Source organism: Corvus brachyrhynchos, unplaced genomic scaffold (assembly GCF_000691975.1).
Source record: "Corvus brachyrhynchos isolate BGI_N302 unplaced genomic scaffold, ASM69197v1 scaffold52, whole genome shotgun sequence".
In the NCBI taxonomy this organism is placed as follows: Eukaryota; Metazoa; Chordata; class Aves; order Passeriformes; family Corvidae; genus Corvus; species Corvus brachyrhynchos.
In genome coordinates, this window is record NW_008237221.1 from 2,135,292 (window position 1) to 2,157,213 (window position 21,922).

Genomic DNA, 21,922 nt, shown 5'->3' on the forward strand with positions numbered 1-21,922 from the left:
TTTCCCTCTTTTCTACTTTATTTTTCTTTCATTATTTTTTCTAGTTCTGTTTTCCTCTTTTACTTTCCTTTTTTTTTTTCTGGAGGTAGAAGGAAAATCCAGCTTGTGCTGCAGACAGTGCACTCACAGAGCACAGGTACAGCAGAACAGAGGAAAAGAGAGTATCTTCACTGCCAGCATGATCACTTAATAATTTAGACCAGCCACAGAATAGGATACAAGAATCAAGCACATCCTCAACTAAAGGATTTGTGGATGTCTCTCAGAAACAGCAAACAAGCAGAGTTGCTCTGGTCTGGCATATCTCTGTTCCAAACACAGCCCATGGCTGAACAAAAAGGCTCCTATGAATTAATACCAAGCAGCATAATCACTAAAAACTGTTATTATTATGCTGTACATTGATGTTATATTTGCATACAACATTCATTGTCTTTTTGCTAGCATATAAAATTACTAAATGAAGAGTAAACTGCTCTTTTTGTGAAGGGTTATGTTTATTTCACAGAAATATTTATAAGCAACTGTATTGACATGTAAATTTTGTCAACAAAAAAGGCCTTTGTCTAAACTGTGCAAAGATGAGATGATACATTCAATTCAAGGATTATTTTTTTTAATTACATATCAAATAAAAAGGTTTCCCATTCATGGATAATGATGTTGTCTTCTCTTTTAAGAATAGCTTGCATATAGAGAAACAAATAACATTTTTCTTCCCTTTTTTCATTTTGTGACATAATTAAAACAACTTTTAAAACTGGCTTAGAATTATTTAGAGAAATGAATCTAGGGTTTACACAGAATAGAGTTATTTATCATTTTGAAAAGAAGGGGGGTAAAAAAAATACAGTGGAATTTAAAAAGAATCTTTTTTTTTCTTTTAACCCCTTAAAAAGGTTTTTAAAATAAAAATGTCTGTAATTTCCTCGTCCTCATGTTAAAACCTCACAATGCCACAAAACCATTTAAACATCCTTTAAAATTATAGACACTTTACAGACAGATGTATATTTATTGTTTTTATCTTTTTTGTACTGCATTTGTTTCAGGCCACAGCTGGAAACCTTCTTTATATGTAAGGAAGATGATACAGATTTCATTCATTCTAATGTAGTTTCACCTTTTTCAGCCAGCAATCAGACTAAGATAAGAATTCAAAACATGCATCTTACTTTAAAACTAGCCCCACTAAATCAGTACTTTCATCACATAACGATTTAATGTGCCTCTAGAAGGTATAGAAGCTCATTGAAGCCATTACGAAAATGAGGAGAAACACAGTTTTTATGAGTGTAATAAAAATACAATGATCTAGACCATAAACTAATCATCGAGCACTCTGCTTGTGCCACCCAAGTGTAACATTATAAAAGCCCACTCATTTAGAGAGGAATCCTTACAGTTTGGCAACCATGTTCATTGGTTCAAAGACAGAGCATTTCATTAGAGAGGGGCTGTCTGCATCTCTGAAGATTTCATTAAGCATAAATCCAAATGAAAGTTAATTTAAACAAACAATTTCAAAGTTACTCTGGGGTATAATATTTCTTTTAGGTCATTGTGTGAAAAGTAGAAGTCAAATCTACTAAATCAAGAAGGCAATACAATCTAGTGCCTTCATTCCTGTTACAAGCAAATGTCCCTGAATCTCCTGTGTGTACCATTGAGATGGGATTTTCACTAAGGCTCACAGCCTGTGACTGGAGGACTACAGCATTTTCTTTGTTTCCTTGCTAACTTAAATATTGGAACATCAGGCTGGTATCTGTATTTCATTCTAAATAACGCAGAAGCAGGATGAGTCAAAGGCAGTTCACAGAGTTTTACGCTGTCATCTGTTCACCTCCCCATCTTTAAGCAGTTGATGGGACTTTCAGAATCTGCATCTCCCAGCACTTCACACTTGGCTGTGTTCAGTGTCCAGACATGTCCACAAACTAGAAAGTGGCCCCAAGAATGTGTCTTGGTAAAAAAAGAACAGGTAGCCCAGATCTGGTCTGCACAATTGCAGCACAGCCTCTGGAGAAGCGCCTGTGGTTACCAAAGAGACTTTTCAGCTGGACTTGGAGGAAAAAGTGCAGTTCCAAATATGAAGTAATTCACATATTTCTGAACTTTGTATGCTTGCACAATGTGATAGAAGAATAAAGAGAACAGAAGCTTTTCTTTTTACGTAGAGCCCAGCAAAATTAAGCCTTAGACTCTAAGTGCCTACAAAAACTAAATATATTTCTATATATACATTATATAATATACACATGTATATATTTGCAATATATAAAACTAAACTTATTTAAATCACTTAGCACAGGCAGGTTCCTGTTTGTAATTTATGGTAATACTGTCAGTAGAAGAAGAAATGTTGAATGGAGTGCTGTGAATGGGAACGATAAAGCCCGAGTTCTGTACAGGAGCTCACTGCAGAGCCTGCAGTGTATTCTTTGCTGAAAAGGGAGGACACTGCACAGTTTTATGTGACATGTCCACCTTCAGCCGGTAGGCCTAGAGAGTAACATAGTAATGATCTTTAATGAGGTTCTGCTATATGTATCATTCTAAGAACACTCCTTGGACAAGAAAAACACCATCCTATTCCATTTTCTGCAAATTAAAGGCTGAATCCCACAACCCAAAGATAAGCAGAGCATTCAAGATCCTCAGAATTTCCTGTTGATGAAATCCACCAAGTGTAGAGACCTCATGCTGTGGTTATCCAGCACTGCCAGCCCCATACAAAGGGCTTCCACATTGGGATGAATTATATTTAGTAAGAATTACTTGAAAAGGAGCATGGAATTGGTTTTTCATGTAATGAGAAAAACAAAGTCACAAATAGCAGAATCAGTGTTACAACACTGCCATAAATCTGATAAAACATCACTTTTTGATAGCTTATACTTTAAAATGTCCTTGTTTACTAGCTTGTAAATAAAATGGTTAATATGAACCCCCTTTTTTTTCCAGATACTTCATCAATTTGAAGCTTCTTTTTATAATAAATGATTCTCCCCAAACTTCTTTTTTCAGTCATTTTTGTCATTTTAGTGATGGGGAAATGATAAGATATGAGCTTTGCCCAGACACTCTTCATTTAATGGAGACTAGTGGAGAAGTTTCTAAAATGCAATGACTTAAAAGTAGAAAATAGATGGGATAATAATTTAAATCCAGCCAGTTCACTAAATATAACATGCTAATCACACCACCTGCTTTCTGGGAGAGACCTCCAGCAAACTACAGAATTTACCTTTTCAGTCTTTTAGGCTTGCCATACAATTGGTATAATTGGTAAATGCAAGGACTTGGAAAAGCAGATGAACCACCAAACAGAACCCAAATAATTTCTAATGATCAAAACTCAACATGAATAAACACAAGTCCTAAAGAAACAACAAAGCAAGGCAATAACCCTTGTTGCATCAGATAACATTAATCCCATTACATATTGTGAAAATAATTAACTCAGCTGCGACATCACAAGCTTTAAAAAAAATGGGGATCTTTTAACTGAAGAAAAAAAATTGGGTTAAATTTAGATTTTTGTTATCAACTAGAACTTCACAACGTATGCCAGTCAAAAAGTCATACAAACTGTTTTTGTGAAATATTTGTTTGTAAATGATATAATTTTAATATGAAATGAGTCAAATCTGGCAAGGTCAGAATTGTCATTAGCAAGATCATAACTGTGCCTGACAGTTAAGGAAATCTGTAGGTTGGAAGATGAATGGTCAACAATCTGTACCTAATTTAAAAAGTATCTGACTGCAGATGGAAAAATGTTTTCAGAGAGGACCATATATAAATACACTGTATACATGTATAAATACATTGTATTTATATATGATATTATGTCCCCTGCTGTTGCAGCAACACTTGTTTGGAAGTCAGCGGGAAAGGCAAACTCAAGATGACAGTATGTGTTGCAATAATTTCTGCTTTCTCAGAAAGACATAAACTGCTCTTATTCTTCTCAGTAGACTCCTAACTCAAGCCTTATTATTAAATAATTTAAATATGAGCTCTGTTTAGAGTTGCACTGCTGACAAAGCCACATTAAGGAGCAAAAGTCCACCAAAATCATCAGAAATTAGCTTTTCCTTTAGTATTGAAAATGTGGAAACTAAACAATAAAGGGATACAAATTTTAACGGACCATTTCTAACTACCTTCTCCAACCAGAACCATAATTAGAAGCGAGCGTGGTAAAAGCAGACTCCTTCACTGAACGCTTATGGAATTACTAATGCTATATTTATTTCTCATGGCTTGACAAGTTACTAGAACTCTAGGGGCTACTGTTCTGTGCCTATGTCTCCCTTGCTGTTTTTCCTTTATTAAATTAAAATATGCATATTTTACACATTGAATTGCTTTCTGTTGGTTTTCATCTGCTCTTCTTTCTGAAGGTGAGAACTGATTAGACATGCAGGAAGTCCCATTCCAGGCAAAGAAAATAAAACTTGGGAATCAAAACTGCTTGAAAGCACCGTGTCTGCACAGAACAAAATGCAGAAGAATAATTTAGTCTGTAAATTAATTTCAGCACTCACAAAACGTGCTGAACTGGGAGTACAGAAACCAGCAATTAGAACTGAGGAGGGTTTGGTACAGTTGTTCCTACTCAGCCCATGGGCTTGGAACACTGATTTTGCTGGAAGACTCATTCAGCTATGGGGACATGGTCTCCTGCTATGTGATTTGCCCTTGGAGACTACTGATGACTAATCCTTTTTACAGAGGAAACAATCAACTGACAGTATTTTGTATTTCTTTTGTTGAATTCCAAAACGGGAAGAGAGAAGCAAGTGTTGCTGATTAGACATGCAAAGATTTATCACGTCCTCAAGACTGCGACTCAGGAATCAGTTTTTAATATGCTGTTGTGATCTGGGAGAAAACCAATAGTCAGTTTTTTGGACTGATGCTGATAATTTACTCCTGAACAGGGAGAAAAGTAAAAATAGTTTTAGATTAAGAAAGGCAGGGCTGAGGCAGCGAAAAGGAAATGGCAGTTGAACTCCCTGGCTCATATTAGGGCAATGGACTTTACTCTTGGGACACCTTCTGCACTTTACATTTAACAGTCTTGCAATAAAATACAAAAATAATCAAGGGAACAGAGATGAGGTTTCCCCAGTCACTATAGCGACAACAATGCAAACCTCCACTCCAGTGTGGTCTCCTTTTGTTTGTCAGCAAGAGATGTGCAGCTCTAACAAGGAGGGTGAAGAGCATTTCCAGTTTCAAGATTATTTCATGTACTGACAAATAATGGCGGAAAGATGGGGTAAGGAAAAGCATGGGTTTGATTCAGAACACGTAGGATGATGAAGGTTTTCCTTGATTCCTAGAGGAGCATCCTAACCACAAAGGGGCAGCACTTGAAGTCTGCCTTCCTGCTCCTGTGTCTGACTCGGTGCTGTTCATGAGTGGTGTCTGCTCAGTCATCCTTGCCAAACTGGAGCCCTTCAGGGACTCAGGCATTGGGGGATCTATTTAGCCTGAGATACAGATCTATCTAGTCAAAACCCATGGAATTTTCTGGTCTAAACTACAAGTATAGACTACATTTAATTTACTCTCATGACTTACTGTTATAGGTGCTCTGTACTTTACTCAGCATTTGCAAAATGAGGAAAATCATATTTCTCTACTCCTTCTGTAGAACTTCTGTAATGTTCAGATAATGATTAATTATGTTTGTCATGGAGGGAGGACGTCACAGGAACACAACAAATGCTTATAAAAATATATATACCACATATGAGTTCATTTTCTAAGGCAACTAAAGCATGGCAGGAAGTGCTTGTTCCCTCCCCCTATTTCACTTAATGTGGTAAAATAAAAAAATGCGAAAATGCACTTCCCTCCAAAAAGAAGGAGGGAAAAGAAGGACAAACGTGGGTAGATCTATGAAAGAAAGACATGATATGGGGTATTTTCCAGAGGGAGAAATTAAGGCTTCCTACAGAAATCTCCATTTGGAGATGACGAACCTTAGCAGACATGCAATTTATAAAACCAGCATAATTAAGAACAATTTTTCAGTGCAAGGACAGTTGGTTCTAAGTATCCTAACTCTTAGAAACAGCTTCTTGCATATTATCATCCCTTGCTTCTTAGAATACTTTGCAAGTTAAGACATGTACTTCATGTCAAATATTTCATGGAATTATAACCCAGTGCATACTGAAAATAATAAAATTTTATGCCTCCAGAATTATTCACAACATGGAACTCCTGCTGTGAAAACTTGTTAGAGATCAGAAATGTTCTACATCCTCTTTCTTTTGAATTATGTTCAAAGAGATGTTGAATTTTAATAGCGCTATGTGAAAGAGCTGAGTGAAATCTCACTGAAGCTGCTGGACAAAATCATCACCTTTCATTCAAGATAAATGTAAGAAACAAGCAAACTCTTTTATGAAGCCTGATAACCGAAATTACAGAAGTTATCATCAAAAACAAGAGAAACATGAAGCATATGGACCCATGAGTTTCTCTAGAAACTGATATGCTTAATGCAGAGAGAGAGCATTAATCAAGGCAAGATGATTAATTCCGATAAGCAGCATAAATGTGTAAAAGGAATAAAAAAACCACGAGCACAGCTCAACAAACTAGCATTGTGATCCTGGTAGAAGAAAAGCTGAAAGAGAGGTTGGGGGTAAAACACTGGGTGAATGAGGTCTGGAAAAAAGAAGTTATTGACTGTTATTTGATTCTGTCTTTGTTCAAGGAAATAAAACTCTGTTCTTTCTTTGTAAATAAAATGGAACTCTATCAAAGCAAAACCCTGTCCCAAGGATGAATTTTCTTTCCAGCTGAGAAGAAAACAACACAGAGACCTGACAAACTGTTTAAGCACTCAGGTAAAAAGGGATTAATACCATGTGAGGACAGTCATCCAGTTTTTGAGAAAGGGAATCTTGAGGTGGAATTCCCACTGATCAAAAATAGAATCAATGAAGGATGTATTTCTCAGAAATAGTAATTGGTAAAAAGAGATGAAAACAAGACAAGACAAAATTAAAAGAAGACTTAAATCAGCTGGAGGCTTTTCAAAATTAATTAAAGTAGTGGCTGGGGAAACAAAAATAGAATCAATGAAGGATGTATTTCTCAGAAATAGTAATTGGTAAAAAGAGATGAAAACAAGACAAGACAAAATTAAAAGAAGACTTAAATCAGCTGGAGGCTTTTCAAAATTAATTAAAGTAGTGGCTGGAAAATTTCCAGAGTGGTCCAAGAGATGACAAGCAGGCAGAGATGAAATCTCTGCTTGAGCCGCCAACACAGAGCATCCAGATAGATTAGGAAGCCCTGTGGAAAAACAGATCAATGAGATGACTGACATCACAACTCCTGCAGGCTAGAAAGTTTTCAAAGAAATAGGTAAGCCAGGAAAGTTGGAACTAACTTGACACTTGCTGGCTTAGAGAAGCTATGCCAAGAATCTAAGGAGCTGGAGAAGTAAACTGGAGGGACACAGATAACCATGGAGATCTTTTGCCATTTGAAAAGCCAGTGTGAGACTATTGCCTTTTTTATTATTATTTTTCTTACCACATATACAAATTTCAACACCATTTGCAAATGACCAATATCCAGGCATTTGGACCATCTCCAACCCAAACATTGTGCCTTCGAAAGACAAAAGACAAACTTCCATCAAGCTGGTCTGTCAGGTCAACATGGAAACCAAATGAACAGGAAGTTGTACAGAAAATTCTGAGACTAATGGCCAACTCTAGTGGCTCAAGTTAGGTGGTACTGAAGAATGATACCTGCTCCTCTCCATCCTACCCAAAAGACCTAATCTTCCAAGAAGTGGTCTCTAGTGAGATCAATGGAACTGGTGCCTCTTCAGTTCCATAGTGGTACTATGCTTGGACCTGCTCACCTGAACTAAGAATGCTAAACTATGTGTGCCTGGACCAAGCATCATCAATGTTGTATGAAAAAGCTCTGCCTAGAAAGCAAAGGCACTGAGCTAACTATGATCTTGGTTTGGATGTGGGCAACTCGAATACAGTAAATGGGAATTTGATCGCTGAGTGTCTGACAGTACTTGCACTAAAATACTGGGCACGGGATCAACATAACAGGTTTTAGAGGGGCCTGCCAGTAAAACTAGAAAAAAAAAGATTACCTAAAACTAAATTATCTGTTTGGTAAAACCTACAAAGTATTGTGACATTCCACAAATCCATTCATAGTGGGCCAGACTGCTTGCTACTCTAGATGTAGTCACTGATTGGTGGGAGAATATAATGAAAGTTAAGAGAAAGCAGGTTTAGAAACTATATCTGGAATGTGAGCATGAAGTGTAGACAGTCAGGACAGATCAGAAGCAGTTTGGATTTCATTGTGCGTATCAGCTGTGTTGTAAATGCCAAGAAAGTTGCCTTACACTTTCAAGTAAAACAAATGCTCTGTAGGCAAGAATTTTCTAAAAGTCAGCTTGAAATGCCTACAGGAGGGGAAGCAATAACAACAGGTTCTTTCTGGGGCAGCCTTTCAGCCAAGACACGACGAAGTGGCTGATGTCCACTGTGTACCTTGGCTCTCGGGAATTTTAGCAGCTAAATCTCTGCAAAAATAAGAAGAAATACATCCAGTAAATATTGCCATGGAATGTGATGCCAAGCTCCAAGGGTTTCTGTTGGACTTGCTAAAGCATGACATTGTGCATTTAGACAAGGAACAGCAGAATAGTCCCAGATCTTTCTGGAGTCAAGTCACTCTTCTCACTATCAGCTAGAAAACTGCTTCACTGAGCACGAAAAGGGGAAAACAGCAACACAACTCTGCAACAGCTGGCATTAAGTGGAGGAGGGAGAGGGAGGAGAACCACTGAGAAGATGTATCAGGAATGAATAACTGAATCTTTAAACAATCCCTGGTGGCAGCATCATGGAAGCACCATAAACTACAGAAAACTGTATCCAAGTAAATATCAATGGATTGTGCCCTGACAGGAGTGAAGACTCTTTTCCATAGCAAATTCAGGTTTCCTATTCTTTACATTAAAATAGGCACTATTAGTTGAAAAATAGAACTGAACTTTTCTCCTGCAACTGGACATAACTGCAATATCTTCAAGCCATGGCTTTTGACTTGTACACTGGATCTCCTTCATGTCAGTGGTTGTGGATGCAGTGTTCGGTGAGGAGCTCATCTCTCTGGGCCTGTTTATTACATCTGGTTGATACCCTGGGCTGTGTAAAAGGCTTGGGACAGGAACTGGCACATTGAAATGTGATCTGTAGGAAGTTTAAGATAAGTGGGTATTGGACCAATCTGGCATAGGCAGATTGTTATGTTGAAGTGACAGACATCATCAAAATAAATGTCAGGAAACACCTTTTCTATGGAACCTAACAGAAGAAATAGTAAAAGAGCATCACATCAAAAATGGACACAGCCACACCCGAACTGAAGCTGAACCATAGCTACCAAATGGTTTCTGAGGAGATGTTTATGGCAAATCTGGTGGGGAGCTGGAGTGAACTTTCACTGATGGATTACTGGGAAGAGAACCAGCAAAAAGAGCAGAAAATAGCAAAATAGCACACAAAATAGCATGAGGAAAGGAAGCAGAGAAAGAGATCTTTTGAGTATGAGGTTGGAATGGAGAAGATTGGATCACAGAACAAAGAAACAACATTTCAATTGTAGTCTTTGTGACCATGCAGGCAGGTTGCCTAACTGTTCAAACTGGTGGGGGGGAAGAACAAAAGATATCCTTCCTACTATGCTTGTATGATTAATTCTGATTTCTGCAATGCTTATACAAAGTGGGCTTTTCAAATTCCTCATTTAAAAATGAGAACATATATTTTTCAACATGTAAAGGGGCATTTACAGGTCAAAGTACACAAAATGTAGATATACAAATATGCAAAAATAAACAATTAAAAACCTAGGCCCTAGGAATCATAAAATGTCGTTAAAGAATAGCTAATAAACTATTTTACTTTCCATGTGTAACTTGTGTAACTTAACAAATACATCCTCAAGTATCATGCCTCTTATAAAGAATCCACGTGCCAAGCAAAAAAGATCAGTCTTCTCAATTCTAGCTAACTACCAAATAGGGAAGACAAAAATCACAAGTTACTTGCAAATTTAATCCAGACCAAAAGCTCACTTGACTTCAAGCAGAAAGCATTTGCTCTGCCCTTCTAGAAACCAGTCCCAAAATATCTTGGACTGAGCAGTTCAATATCCACACACCCAAAATTCAATGATTTTTTCAAAAATGTCCTGATTTCTCATCAGAAAAAGTAGGAAATCGTGACATAGGGATCACTTAATACTTTCTAATGATAGGTCAGGTGATGCAGATGAAGAGATTATTTCAATTGATGCAAGCTCTTAAAATACAATGACACTTCTGAAATTGTCACACAGACGTTTTCTATCTTCAGAACAAAAACTTCTAAATTCATAATGCAAAACAAATAATAAAAACATATGTTCATGTTGATAATAAGCCCCAGCTGGCCTCCTCCCCAGACAGCTTCTGTAAACTTTCAGACACACTTCTGTACTTCCAAAGGAGTATCTAACACATATATCCATCACACCATCAGACACATCTACCCTGGCAAAATGTGTAGGTCCAAATCTGAGAGCTGCACCAGCACTAAAACACCTGTATGCCACGTAAACTCCGAATTGTGCATCAATAACTACTCCATTTAGCCCCAATACTGCAAAAAATTCTGCCCCTACTTAAATTCATGAAGCTGGGTCCTGACTGCCTATGGTAGGGAAAAGGTAAGGATTTAAGCATACGGGGGAACTGCGACATGTGAGGAATAGGTTTCAATGGGAAAATTCATGGCACTCAATGTTCGGTCCTTTCTGATCTGGAGAGTGACAATGAATTGTGGCTACACTCTTCAGAAGGTCAGGCCCTCTGAAAATCACTGAATCCTTGGCAGTAATTTAATTACAGAGACCTGGCACTAAAATATGAATACTTTGGCCTGAGGTTTTCAGTCTAGTTTTCAGATCAACTATTCCTTAGCAGGGCTTGTCTTATATATAAATGGCTTGAATATCCATGTACTAGATTTTAAAAAGATGTTTGAATTGAGGTTATTCCACCTATAATGACTCAAGCACAACATATTTTTATACAAATTACATTCCAAGAAGCACAGGAAAACTTGTGACATAAATTCAGTTTTCAAAGAGATGTTTAACTTACCTGCCAGAAGTCAGCAACAGTAGCAGGGAGAGGGCCCTGGGTGGCAATATATGCAGGGTTTCGGGGGTCATGGTCCATCTGGAATAAGGAGGAAGAACAGAGACTGGATTTATTTAAAGGAAATCCCTTGCAATGTTAGAAAGTATGCGAGGGCAGAACAAGGGATTCCTAAAAGACTATCGTGTCCCTCCATCCTCTACTGGCAAGCAAAGTATTTTATTTCTGTTTGTATGCTCAGAGGAGAAGTCTTCCCCCAAAAGACTGATGACATCAGATGAATATCAGCACACATGATGAGCAGAGTCCCATGTCCTCAACATGCAGAGTAAGATCATTTATGGTGGCTGACAAAGGTATTTATTTGAGATCAGTACTCATGGTTTCATAGCAACCCAGGAGCCATTTGAAACATTTTTCTACACTGAATGTTAAGAATGCTCCACACAGCTAAATATGTTCTCCATTTCCACCATGCCAGTCAAGGGCACATATAACTAAAAAACGGCAAAAATGGAGAACAAATTCAGTTTCTGGCTTTTTCTGGTTAGCTGATTTATCTAAATGCATGGATTTGGCCTCAATGGAGGAAGTTCTGCTTAAAGACCTTAATTATTACGTTTAATTCAAGGAGCAGAAAATTCACTGAGCAGAAAAAATAAAGAATCTAAGAAACAAAGCCATCAGGAGTAAATAGGATTAGTGTGTTACAATGAATGTTTTCGAACTGATGGGTGGTTTTCTTGGTTCTAAATCTTAGGACCCATCCTGCTGACAAAGAAGATCTGCTGTTAGGATTAAAAAACAAACAAACTCATTCTAACCCTGAACTGGGCAAGACAAAACTTTGAACATAAAGAAAAGAGACCCATTTCAGCTCTGAGATGTGTGGGTGTGACTCAGTGACACTGAAGTCGGTGAGAGTTAACTTATACCCATGTAGCTGAAGGCAGAATTTGTCTCAATACACAGTTCTGTTCTATAAGTAAGGATCTGAATAAGAATGAATGTGAGTCACATTTGCATTAACAGGCATCTCCTGAATTTATTCATAGCCTATCAAAATTTTCAGTGATGGTACATGTCAGCGTAAAAGAAGGCACCTCATAATTATGTGCAACATAAAAGAGGGAAGAACCATAAAAGAACAGATGTAAGTTATTCTAACAGGACAACAATATGATGAATGTTGCAAAAAGGAAGAGATCACTTTTATGTTTCTAATTTTCTGATGTATAATTAAGCTGGACTTAATATTAAAATTCTCCATGACAAAACAACACAGGTAAAAAGTCACTGAATCCATTTAGACTAAAAGCTTGCTTCTGATTCACCACCCATTGTTAGAAAAAACCTTGACCAGGATGTCTATAATACCATCATTTTATTCCAAGTTTCATTGGGATGCTTCTCTTATCAGCAAATAAATCTTCCCAACAAGCAATTGCTCACAACGAATTTCAACCTTGCTTTCTTTGCCTTTTGACAAAAGCAATTCTGATAGCAGAACATTTACTGCTGTAGGTATTTTGAGATCAGGGAAAACTAGCTTTATTCAGAAATCAGTATGAACAAAAAAACCCTTAGGAAACATTTCAGAAGGGGCAACTTTTTTTGTTTGCTTTTGGGTTTGTTTTTGTTTTGTAAGAATTGAGACACTGAACTAAACACAGCTGAAAACAACAGCAAATGTGATCAAGCAAAGTCAAGCTTAAAAATGGGGGACTTTGTATTCTCTATTACACTTGAAATGATTTGTTGTTGTTTTGTTTTGAATCCCAAAGATCTACAGGATTTAAACTTGCAGTGAAACCTTAGAAAAACTGATCTACAACAAGGAGGATGTGCTACTCCCAGTGGAAATTGTTGTGGGCTGCATCCACTTGAAAATGATGTCACTTCTCCAACAGGCAAGAGCTTGGCTTGGAGATGTAACCAACAATAAATATATCAAACTTTAGAAAAACAGTAATTTATTTCAAAATCTTCTAAAATTAACTTTTTTTTTTAATGTAGACGTGCCAGAAAACAAAGGCAGAAGAAATCAAGGATGATGCAAATAGTGCTGTCATGGAGGAAATACTTCTCAACATTCAGCTGATAAATCAGGAATAGGCCAATCTTGGCATTTCAGCATTAATCAACCTCTGTCACAAAGGTGCTGTTGGAACGTGGCAAACATTACAATAAGCACAGACTAGTGAAGTATATCAGCAGATTAACAATAATTCAAAAGACAATTACAATTATTACATTCCAAGCACATTGTGTTGAACAAAAAACAATTATGAGCAGAAACTCTTCTTGCTCGGAGCAAATAGAAAATGGCAGAAAATGCTATCACACTATTAAATGATCTTTAACTGAACAAAAATAAGAGCAAAGTTTAAACTAATTAAATGAAATTCCTGGTTTCATCAATTTTGTATTACATGCACTGTTTAAAAGACCACGTATTTCAAGAAAAGTGTGAAAAATCCCTAGTCTGGTCACATTCAATTTAATGTGAGTAGGTGGTGGCAAGGGACAGTTCTTGAATGTTTTTGCTATATTCTTTTTTATTCTCTCAAGGTCATCAAGAACACCAAGGGCATCTTAATCTATCAAAGTTAACAGAAGTTTGAATAAAAAAATAAAGTCAGTAATGGGCTTTAAACTAACTAATCAAGGATCAAGTAAAAGGCCTTTTTTTTAATGTCAGTAGTCATTATCGTCTTTCAAGGATTTCAGATTCCTCACTTCATGAAAATAAAATAGAAAATGTATTCTCCAGAGAAGAATGGAGAACTCCAGACCCCATACAATCAAGTATTAAAACAAAAATTGATTGTTTGCTAACATTTTACAACAGAACAACCTTCAGAAATCACCCTAATAGTAATTGTTCAAAAAGAACAGGATTTTTCCCTCTATTTCCCCATCAAAGCACCAAGTTCACAAGGCTTACATCAGAATGGTATCGAATAGCCATTGTTGGAAAGAAAAAGCTGCAATTATTATAACTGTTCTACTGTGGTAGAATTCTCATTTTCTGCTGCAGGACAGCAAAGGCAAGTCTGGTGATAATGTTTCAATCTATTTTTCCATGATTTTATATTAGGGATCAAGGATTACTATAACTGGCCCTGCAATTGATTGTGCTGATTTCTGTCACTACCAGTATCAAAAGCAAATGAAAAGATAAAGGACGAGCACTGAGATTTCTTGTTGGAAAAGAAAAAGTAGAAAAAACTTTAATGGCACAACTTGTGTTTTCCTACAGGGCTTTGTAGGATATGTTGACTTACAGTACCTTAGAGTAGGAAAATATATGAAGAACATTATCATAACTGGTTGCATCTTGTTAATATCAGACAAGGATTCCACCTTTGCTTTACTACAGAATAAAAGCTACACTGTTGGTTTTTCCTTCAAGAGTTCTATTATCCAGCTGCCTTATTCTAAGACTTTGCAAGGATTCCCTGAAGAATGCTGAATTTTGTTGAGTTTTTAGATAGAGATTGTGCTGCTGCACGATTTCACTGATAATGCTGACAAAATACAGAAAAATCAATACGTTGTGGGAGCAAATCCTTGACAGTGGTACATGTAGATTCTTGTTAAGCAGTCTTGTAAAACTGCAAACTGAAGTAAAAGTGTCAATAGGCATCAATGACCATTTTGAAATATCATGTAAAGGATAACAGTGATTCATTCTTTCCTTTTACCTTCCCTCTCAGCTTGTCAGATCTTTACTTTCCACTTACAAAGATGCTGGGTGAGATGTGGTCTCAGTCACACCATATTTACCTTCATCTAAATCCTGAGTCCATCTGAAATATTCGTGAATGATGAGATCAGAATGAAATCCAGTGTAGAACAAATGTGACAGAAAGGAAGTTGAAATCTGATTAATGCCTTGAAAAATTTGTATGGATGCAAGCTTCTGTGTGGTTTCCAGACTTAATGTGTCTACAACACCAACAAAATCTACTTCCATGTATGTATTTATTACACAAAGTATAGACAGTCTCTAAAAGAAGAAAAAGTGTATTTGTTTTTGCAAAAGAAAGCATATCCAGCAAATGCAGATGAACTTTGTAATCACATTCATCTAAGCATTAAAATTAAAAAGGTAGACTAGTACTCATCTTCCTGTTTGAATTAAAATTTAAAACAATTTTTTAAATCTTTCCTTTCAAGCCCCTAATGGAATGAAAGAAGCAAATCTGGTTGCCTATGCCATTATGAATTTCAGAGTCTATTCTTGGTGATGAAATTTGTATGCTGTATTTGAACAAACTGTCATGCTAATGACATTCCTCAGTCTGGTGTCTTCAATAATAAGCAAACTGAGTTTTAAAATGTAGTTGATGGGATTTTTTCTCTCTCAGACACCCTATGAGGAAAAACAGAATTTCCCATTTACTTTCATGACCTCTGATTTAAAAGCAAAGATTGCACATTATTTACTACTGGATGATTTTCCTGAAATTTAATGAGGACTAAGTACAAATATGACAGAAGTAATTATCACAGTTTTATTCTGCACAGTCAGAGTCTCCTTGTGCTGTAATTGCAAGCCTTTCATTCAGCTGCCGATACCAGAGTTATTATCATAGTACTTTATGTTATTTCAGAGAGGAGGGGAACAGATTTCTACCTCACTTTTACCGTGCAAATTTATCCTAAGGACTCATTTAGCCTGGCCTCATGCTACAGCAAAATTAAAGACAAAAGGGAAGAACTTGGACTAAATCTTTCCTGATTCTCTTCACCCATTCCCAGTTGCAGTGAAGCCATCAATGTAACCCCAGTTTTCACATCATATTGTGAAGTATTGAGGTGTTGAGGGGGAGAAGCATTATTTAAAAGGAAGAAACATGTGGGCAGGTGGCCAGCTCATTGTCTAGCACGGGGATTTTTTTATGGTGTGCTGCTGCACTCATTTAAGCTTCAGTGAAGGTTGAGTGAGCCCCAGCTGGAGACTGGACCACTGACCCAGAAGCTGGAGATACCCAGCGACATGTACAGGACTGGCAGCCTCCCTCTCCGAAGCTCAAATATAATTACTTCATTTTATACTCTTCCTGCACCAGACAGCTCCCACACACAGGGAGGAAAAAGCTTCTTCTAGTCAGTTCATCCCATACTGATCCTGTGCTATCAATGCTCATCTCACAACAGTGCTCACTCCTCACCCAGGCACTGCAAGGAGAAAATGCACCAGGAGCATCACTGTATTGACAGGATAATTACTGAGGTTATTTAAGTTGAAACAGTCTGAAGGAAAGAAACGGTAGGATTTTTGCAAGAGTGAGTGAATATCAGTTGTACTGATATTCCACATCTACTGTGTGCTTACAAAGACACTGACTAAATGTGTGCCTGCTACCCGAAAAGATCTCGGGTAAAAAGCAGTAGAAATAGCACATATGTCCAACTCTGTATAACCACAGTAAATATTGCAGAATCAAATGCCCAATACAATATTGCAGTAGGCATTTGAAGTGGGGAGAACAGAGACTGGATATCTCTGCCACTCCTATATTCTACCTCATTACACAAAAACTACACCAGATTAACTAATATGTTTACGCTAATCTGAGGATATTTAATTTGGTTTGAATTTCAACAGTTTGCAGGGAATCTGTCCAGACCATGGGCTTGCAAAGCAGGGATTTCCTCCTATCAACCTCCCACTGCATCACCTTCAGGGAACACTTTGATCTATTGCTTTCAAAATATCAAAATGATTACTGGCTTAGTGGAACAAACTCATGTAACTAAATAGAGCATCTCTTTCCTTGGAATAGCAGGTCTACACAAATGTCAGCTGTGGCACTTCTCTCCTCACTGTAGGGTCTCTCTCCTACCATGAAGAAGAGGAACTTGAAGACTTTTCTTGGCAGTTTTTCTTGGCTATGAAATTTACTGGGCACTTGTCCCAATCTAATGCAACACTTGTGAACCCACTTATTTCTGGGCATAGAAGTATTTCTGTAAGAGATATAAAGACAACCATAAGAATTTTTGCTTCATCAGTGTGACTTGTATTGAACAAAACCCTTGATCTGGGAAAACTACAAAGATAAATACCTTCTAACCCTGCAGAAGGACCCTTATTAAGAGCTAGATGGAAAGGGAAGATTGCAACCCTTTGTAAAAAAAAAGAGTTAAAGCTGAGGAAGCAGAGACCCTCTGCTTACATTAGCTGTGGGCATCCTGATAAAGCAAACCTCTTCCCAGTTCTGTCAATGGGATAGCTTAGTCCTGGTTCTTCACTTCCAACACTACTTAATCTAATACTTTTCTCTTCAGTGTAATTAAACAGTTACACTATAATCCAGAACTACAATTGCAACAGATATATACACACATGCAAGATTTTATGCTTTCTCCAGCCAAATTTGTGTATTAAAACTAGTTAAGCTGCATCTACACAGACTTTTGGGCAGGTTGCAGAAGCCCAGTTTTTCAGTAAAAACCCAGCATTTGTACTGCTGGCAACACTGAACCTGGCTTAGCACTGTCTACAGATGCTGTAGTTCCACTTTGATACCATGTCGTTGCCATGTGAATTACAACCAAGCTCTCACAAGAATACAATATCTCACTTCCAGTTATCACCTCCCACTCCTGTCCTTCCCACAAAAACTCTCAGTTTCTACTATCAGATGAAGGCTTGACCAAACATAACTCACCAGATGGGTCCTGAAGACAAAAACAGAGCACTGAAGCCCTGGAGCTGGACCTCTGGGTATGATTTTACAAGCAGGCTACATATTCCTTGGAACACCAACTTACTGTGATCCCCTGATCCCGGTGCCAGATAGAGCTTGGTCTAGTCAGAGACATACCTAAAAGCAGTCTAAAAACTCTAATCTGTGCCTAGCTACCCTTGTCCTCTGAAATGGAAACTGGCAATGCCTTAACATGCAGGTGCTTTGGTTTCCCCTCTACCCTAAGCCAAAGACAAAAATATCCCAAAGGTGTTTTTTGGCTTCTGTGTGTTTTTTAACTCCTTGAATAAAGTGCTTTTATGTGTTGAAGGAAATGAAGCTTTTGAACTCTGCTGAAACAAAGATCAGGGAACAGTTTCTATGTAGCTGTGGGGTTTTTTTAAGAAAAAGAAGTATTGTCAACAACATTGGAAGGAAGCAGCCTGTAATTTCATGCTGTTGCAAATTGTCAGCTGCCTTGCCCACACAAAGTCATTTAACTGGGGGAGTGATACTCCCCAGAAAAATGAGCCAGTAATGGCCTATACAGCCCACTGCAGTGAGATCTAATTCTCCATCCTAAGTTCTTTCTCACAGTTGCCCTATAATAACTTTTTAGTGCCTAATTAATGTGAATAAAAACCATGAGAAAAAGTGACTGCAATACCAGCAGTCCCACGGAGGTCAAGGACACAGTGTTTTTTTCCCCCCTTCACGTGGATATCCTGACACTTCCATTGAGATGCTAGGACAGGGCAATGCTTCAGGCATTACCATACCTATTTGGTGTCTACAGAGACCTTTTCTCCCTATCACCTTTCATGGAGAAGAAAGGATTCACATTCAGCTCACATAGTCATGGGAAATGGCAGCTGGAGTACCTGGACACAAAAATTGGACTAACCTACTTTGCAGTTGGAATGAATTCACAGGGGCTAGGGGAACCTGTTCTTGCTTCCAAAACAGCAAGCTCAGAAAAGAACCAGGAGAGCTACAGCACCACCAGACTGTGCATCACTAGGTCAACAGAGGAAGAAAGGCAATGGGAAATGTCACTTCTTAATGCAGAAGAAGCTCAGAAGTCTGTGGAGCTCAGCTCTCCATGCCTACAGATACCATTCCTCCTACTGTAGCTAGCAGGACAATGCAAAAAAGAACAAACTATTTTTACCCCTCAGAGAATGAAAAGCTCCACTAAAGTAAAGCATTGAATTTTATGATCTCTAAATTAATATCTAATATCAAGTACAGAAAAACTGACAGTATTACAAGGTAGAATGAGGGTTATCTAGTGACTGTTTCTTAGTACATAAACTTCAACGGTATTACATGCACATATATTTCTCTTCAATTTGAAAGGACAGGCTGAAACACCGGTGTTGTGAGGTGCTCACAACCTGAGATTAGCAGTGAGGTGCCCACAGTGAGCCTATTTTGACAATAAGGAATGACAAGGATCAACTATCTGGAATACTTCTCATAGGTTACCGTACTTACAATTGGACTGGCATTGATGTAATCTGAATTGTCGTGGCTACTTTCACCTTTCAGACATATCCTGGAATGGTCATCTGCAAAGGAGAAAATAAGAGAAGAAAGTTTCTATACCAGTATTCTACCCATTTTAAGTTATTATTAAATTAATGTGCTTTTCAAGACAGGTAAATACCAGAAAGGATATGTCCTTCTGACTCCCAACCTAGCCATAGGATGGATACAGACACAGAATCATAGCCTGACCCAGGAATGAAGCAATGGGATACTCCAGAGGCTCAGTGTCAGAAATTCTGTCTTCATGAGATGCACTGTGATGTGCTGCAACCTCTCAAGGAAAAAGGAGAACCTCTTCTGTTTAAGGAGTTTAAGATTTAAACTAGTCAAATCACTAAAACCCCCCAGTAATACAGCAAATATTCCTGTGCTTGCAGGAAAGTCATGGAAGAGGGAAGCTGATGGGACTTTGTCCACCTGACTTCTCTATAAAATGAACAACAGGAACATGGAAATATAGCTGAGAGCTGGACACTAAGTTAATCTGTCCTCGTCAAAGACCAGTGCTGTGTGGTGTACCACTAGTGACATGGGGAGACAATATGACTTGGAGATGATCATGGGAGAGAAAAAATGCCAACAATTTCACTTAAAGTACAACTGGAGCACACATAGACATCTTACACTGCTGTTACTGTAGCTAGTTCAGACACCAGTAAAGAAAACAGCAGTTCTGGACATAGGAGACATACTCACTTTGTTTGCCCATCATCAAGATTATTTTATCACTTTTTAACTTGTAATTTTACTGGTGCTAGCTCAATTATATTTATTGGTACACCCCAAAACTCTAGCCTTTTTAAAAATAATTATTTCTACATCAGAACACATACAATGGATGGGTTTTATTTGTCTATACTAAGGCAGTGACAATGCAGATGTCTGCATCTCTTCCAGTCATCCAGACTCAATTTCTATTATGAGAAATGTTTCGATGTGATGAATCATTTAATCCTGATTTAGCTGTCGCAAAAAGGCCAAATTGTGCTCAAGAAATGCATTTTCTTTCCACTGACTAAAGAAAGAAAGCCCAGATCACACTCAGATAATTTATGTGAGAGATGTCTTAAGTCCACATACGAATCTCAAACAACTTGTACTTGATATATAACCAGCACAATTTATACTTCTCAGGAAACCTACCCTGCACAGTATATGGTGGAAAGAGGATGGGAGCTGTCCCTTCTGTGGCCCTCTACAGCTGAATACGGATACTAATGTTTTGAGGGGATCAAGGATCTTTCCACTCATTTTTCAAATAGACAAAATAAGAGTACCTTGTCTAGTGGGTTGTGACACCACCCAACACCAGGACTCCACGTTGGCTGTTAAGTACCAATCATTATTTTAATAATGAGGAATAAAAAATGAATTATCAAACATTGTAAGTACCACACACGCAGGTAGAAACAGAGAGTTTGGGCTCTGCTTTGATTTATTCAATGGTAATGCCATGGCAGTTCAATACATGAGCAAGACAAAGGGATGCTTGCAAGAGTCTTGTTTATAGTCACTCAATCTCACCCAACAGTGTTAGCAATCTTCCTCTGGAATAAGATTAATGATGAACAAGTCACATCAAATAACTGAAGAGATATTCTTTACTATTCACATAAAATTACTTTCCCTGCTAATGTTTCAACACAATAGGAGGAGGAAGAGGACAAGAAAGGGAAGATGTTCATGAACATTATTCATTTCCACCTCACTTTGACAACACTGCACTAAAAAATCCAAAACATAAATATGAACTTTTGACACCTGAGATCTTGGGCTACCCAATATTTTTATAGGAGGCTTTGCAATGAGCATTGCCACAGAGTGCTTGAAGAATTGCAACTCTGAAACCTTCTGGCTTTGCAGAAGGTACACAGGTTACATGCAGTAAATGTGGTCTCTCACACACCTTAAGCTAAGCAAGCACTCAGGATAAGCCCTGTTCATTGAACAGCAAAAGTGTTTGAACTAACCACCAAAGGAAATGTGTGAAATGTTTTCAAATGGATAAAGGAGAAAGAGCAGACAGTGATTCATCAGTATTTAGCAAACAGATGTCAGGGTGACTCTCCAATAAGAATAAAGTGTGAGATCAGTAACTTCAGGATCTTTTTTTTTAAAACATAGTGTTTTATCCAGACTCTCTGATTTAGTGTGCCATGTCATTATCTTGCTGTCTTGGAGAATTTATCAGGGGGTGAGACATGTTAAGGCTTTGGTAGTGAAAAGGTATTTGCACTTAGAAAAAAGAAGTGTGCAAAAAAGGTCGTACGTGTTTTTCTGCATACATCAGGAGTTTGCACCCATGTGTGCTTCAGTTGCAGCATCAAACATTCATATTGACAATGAACAGATTGAGCTTGTCTATGCCTGTTATCACCTCAAAGCTTCTAGGAACTAGCATAATAGCTCTTCAGAAACAGGCAGGGGAAGAAGAAAAGAAAAAAAA

General features: G+C 37.7%; 1 protein-coding gene across 2 annotated transcripts in view; it reads right to left on the reverse strand.

The window, feature by feature from the left end:
* The window catches only part of PTPRN2 (protein tyrosine phosphatase, receptor type N2), a 583,516-nt gene that overhangs the window by 35,533 nt on the left and 526,061 nt on the right, over window positions 1-21,922 (reverse strand). For both annotated transcript variants that reach the window (XM_017728914.1, XM_017728913.1), the window contains 2 exons: window positions 19,423-19,496; window positions 11,228-11,305 (listed from right to left, as the gene is read on the reverse strand). In XM_017728914.1, the coding sequence (XP_017584403.1) occupies window positions 11,228-11,305; window positions 19,423-19,496 (152 nt within the window). The remainder of the gene's footprint in view (window positions 1-11,227; window positions 11,306-19,422; window positions 19,497-21,922) is intronic.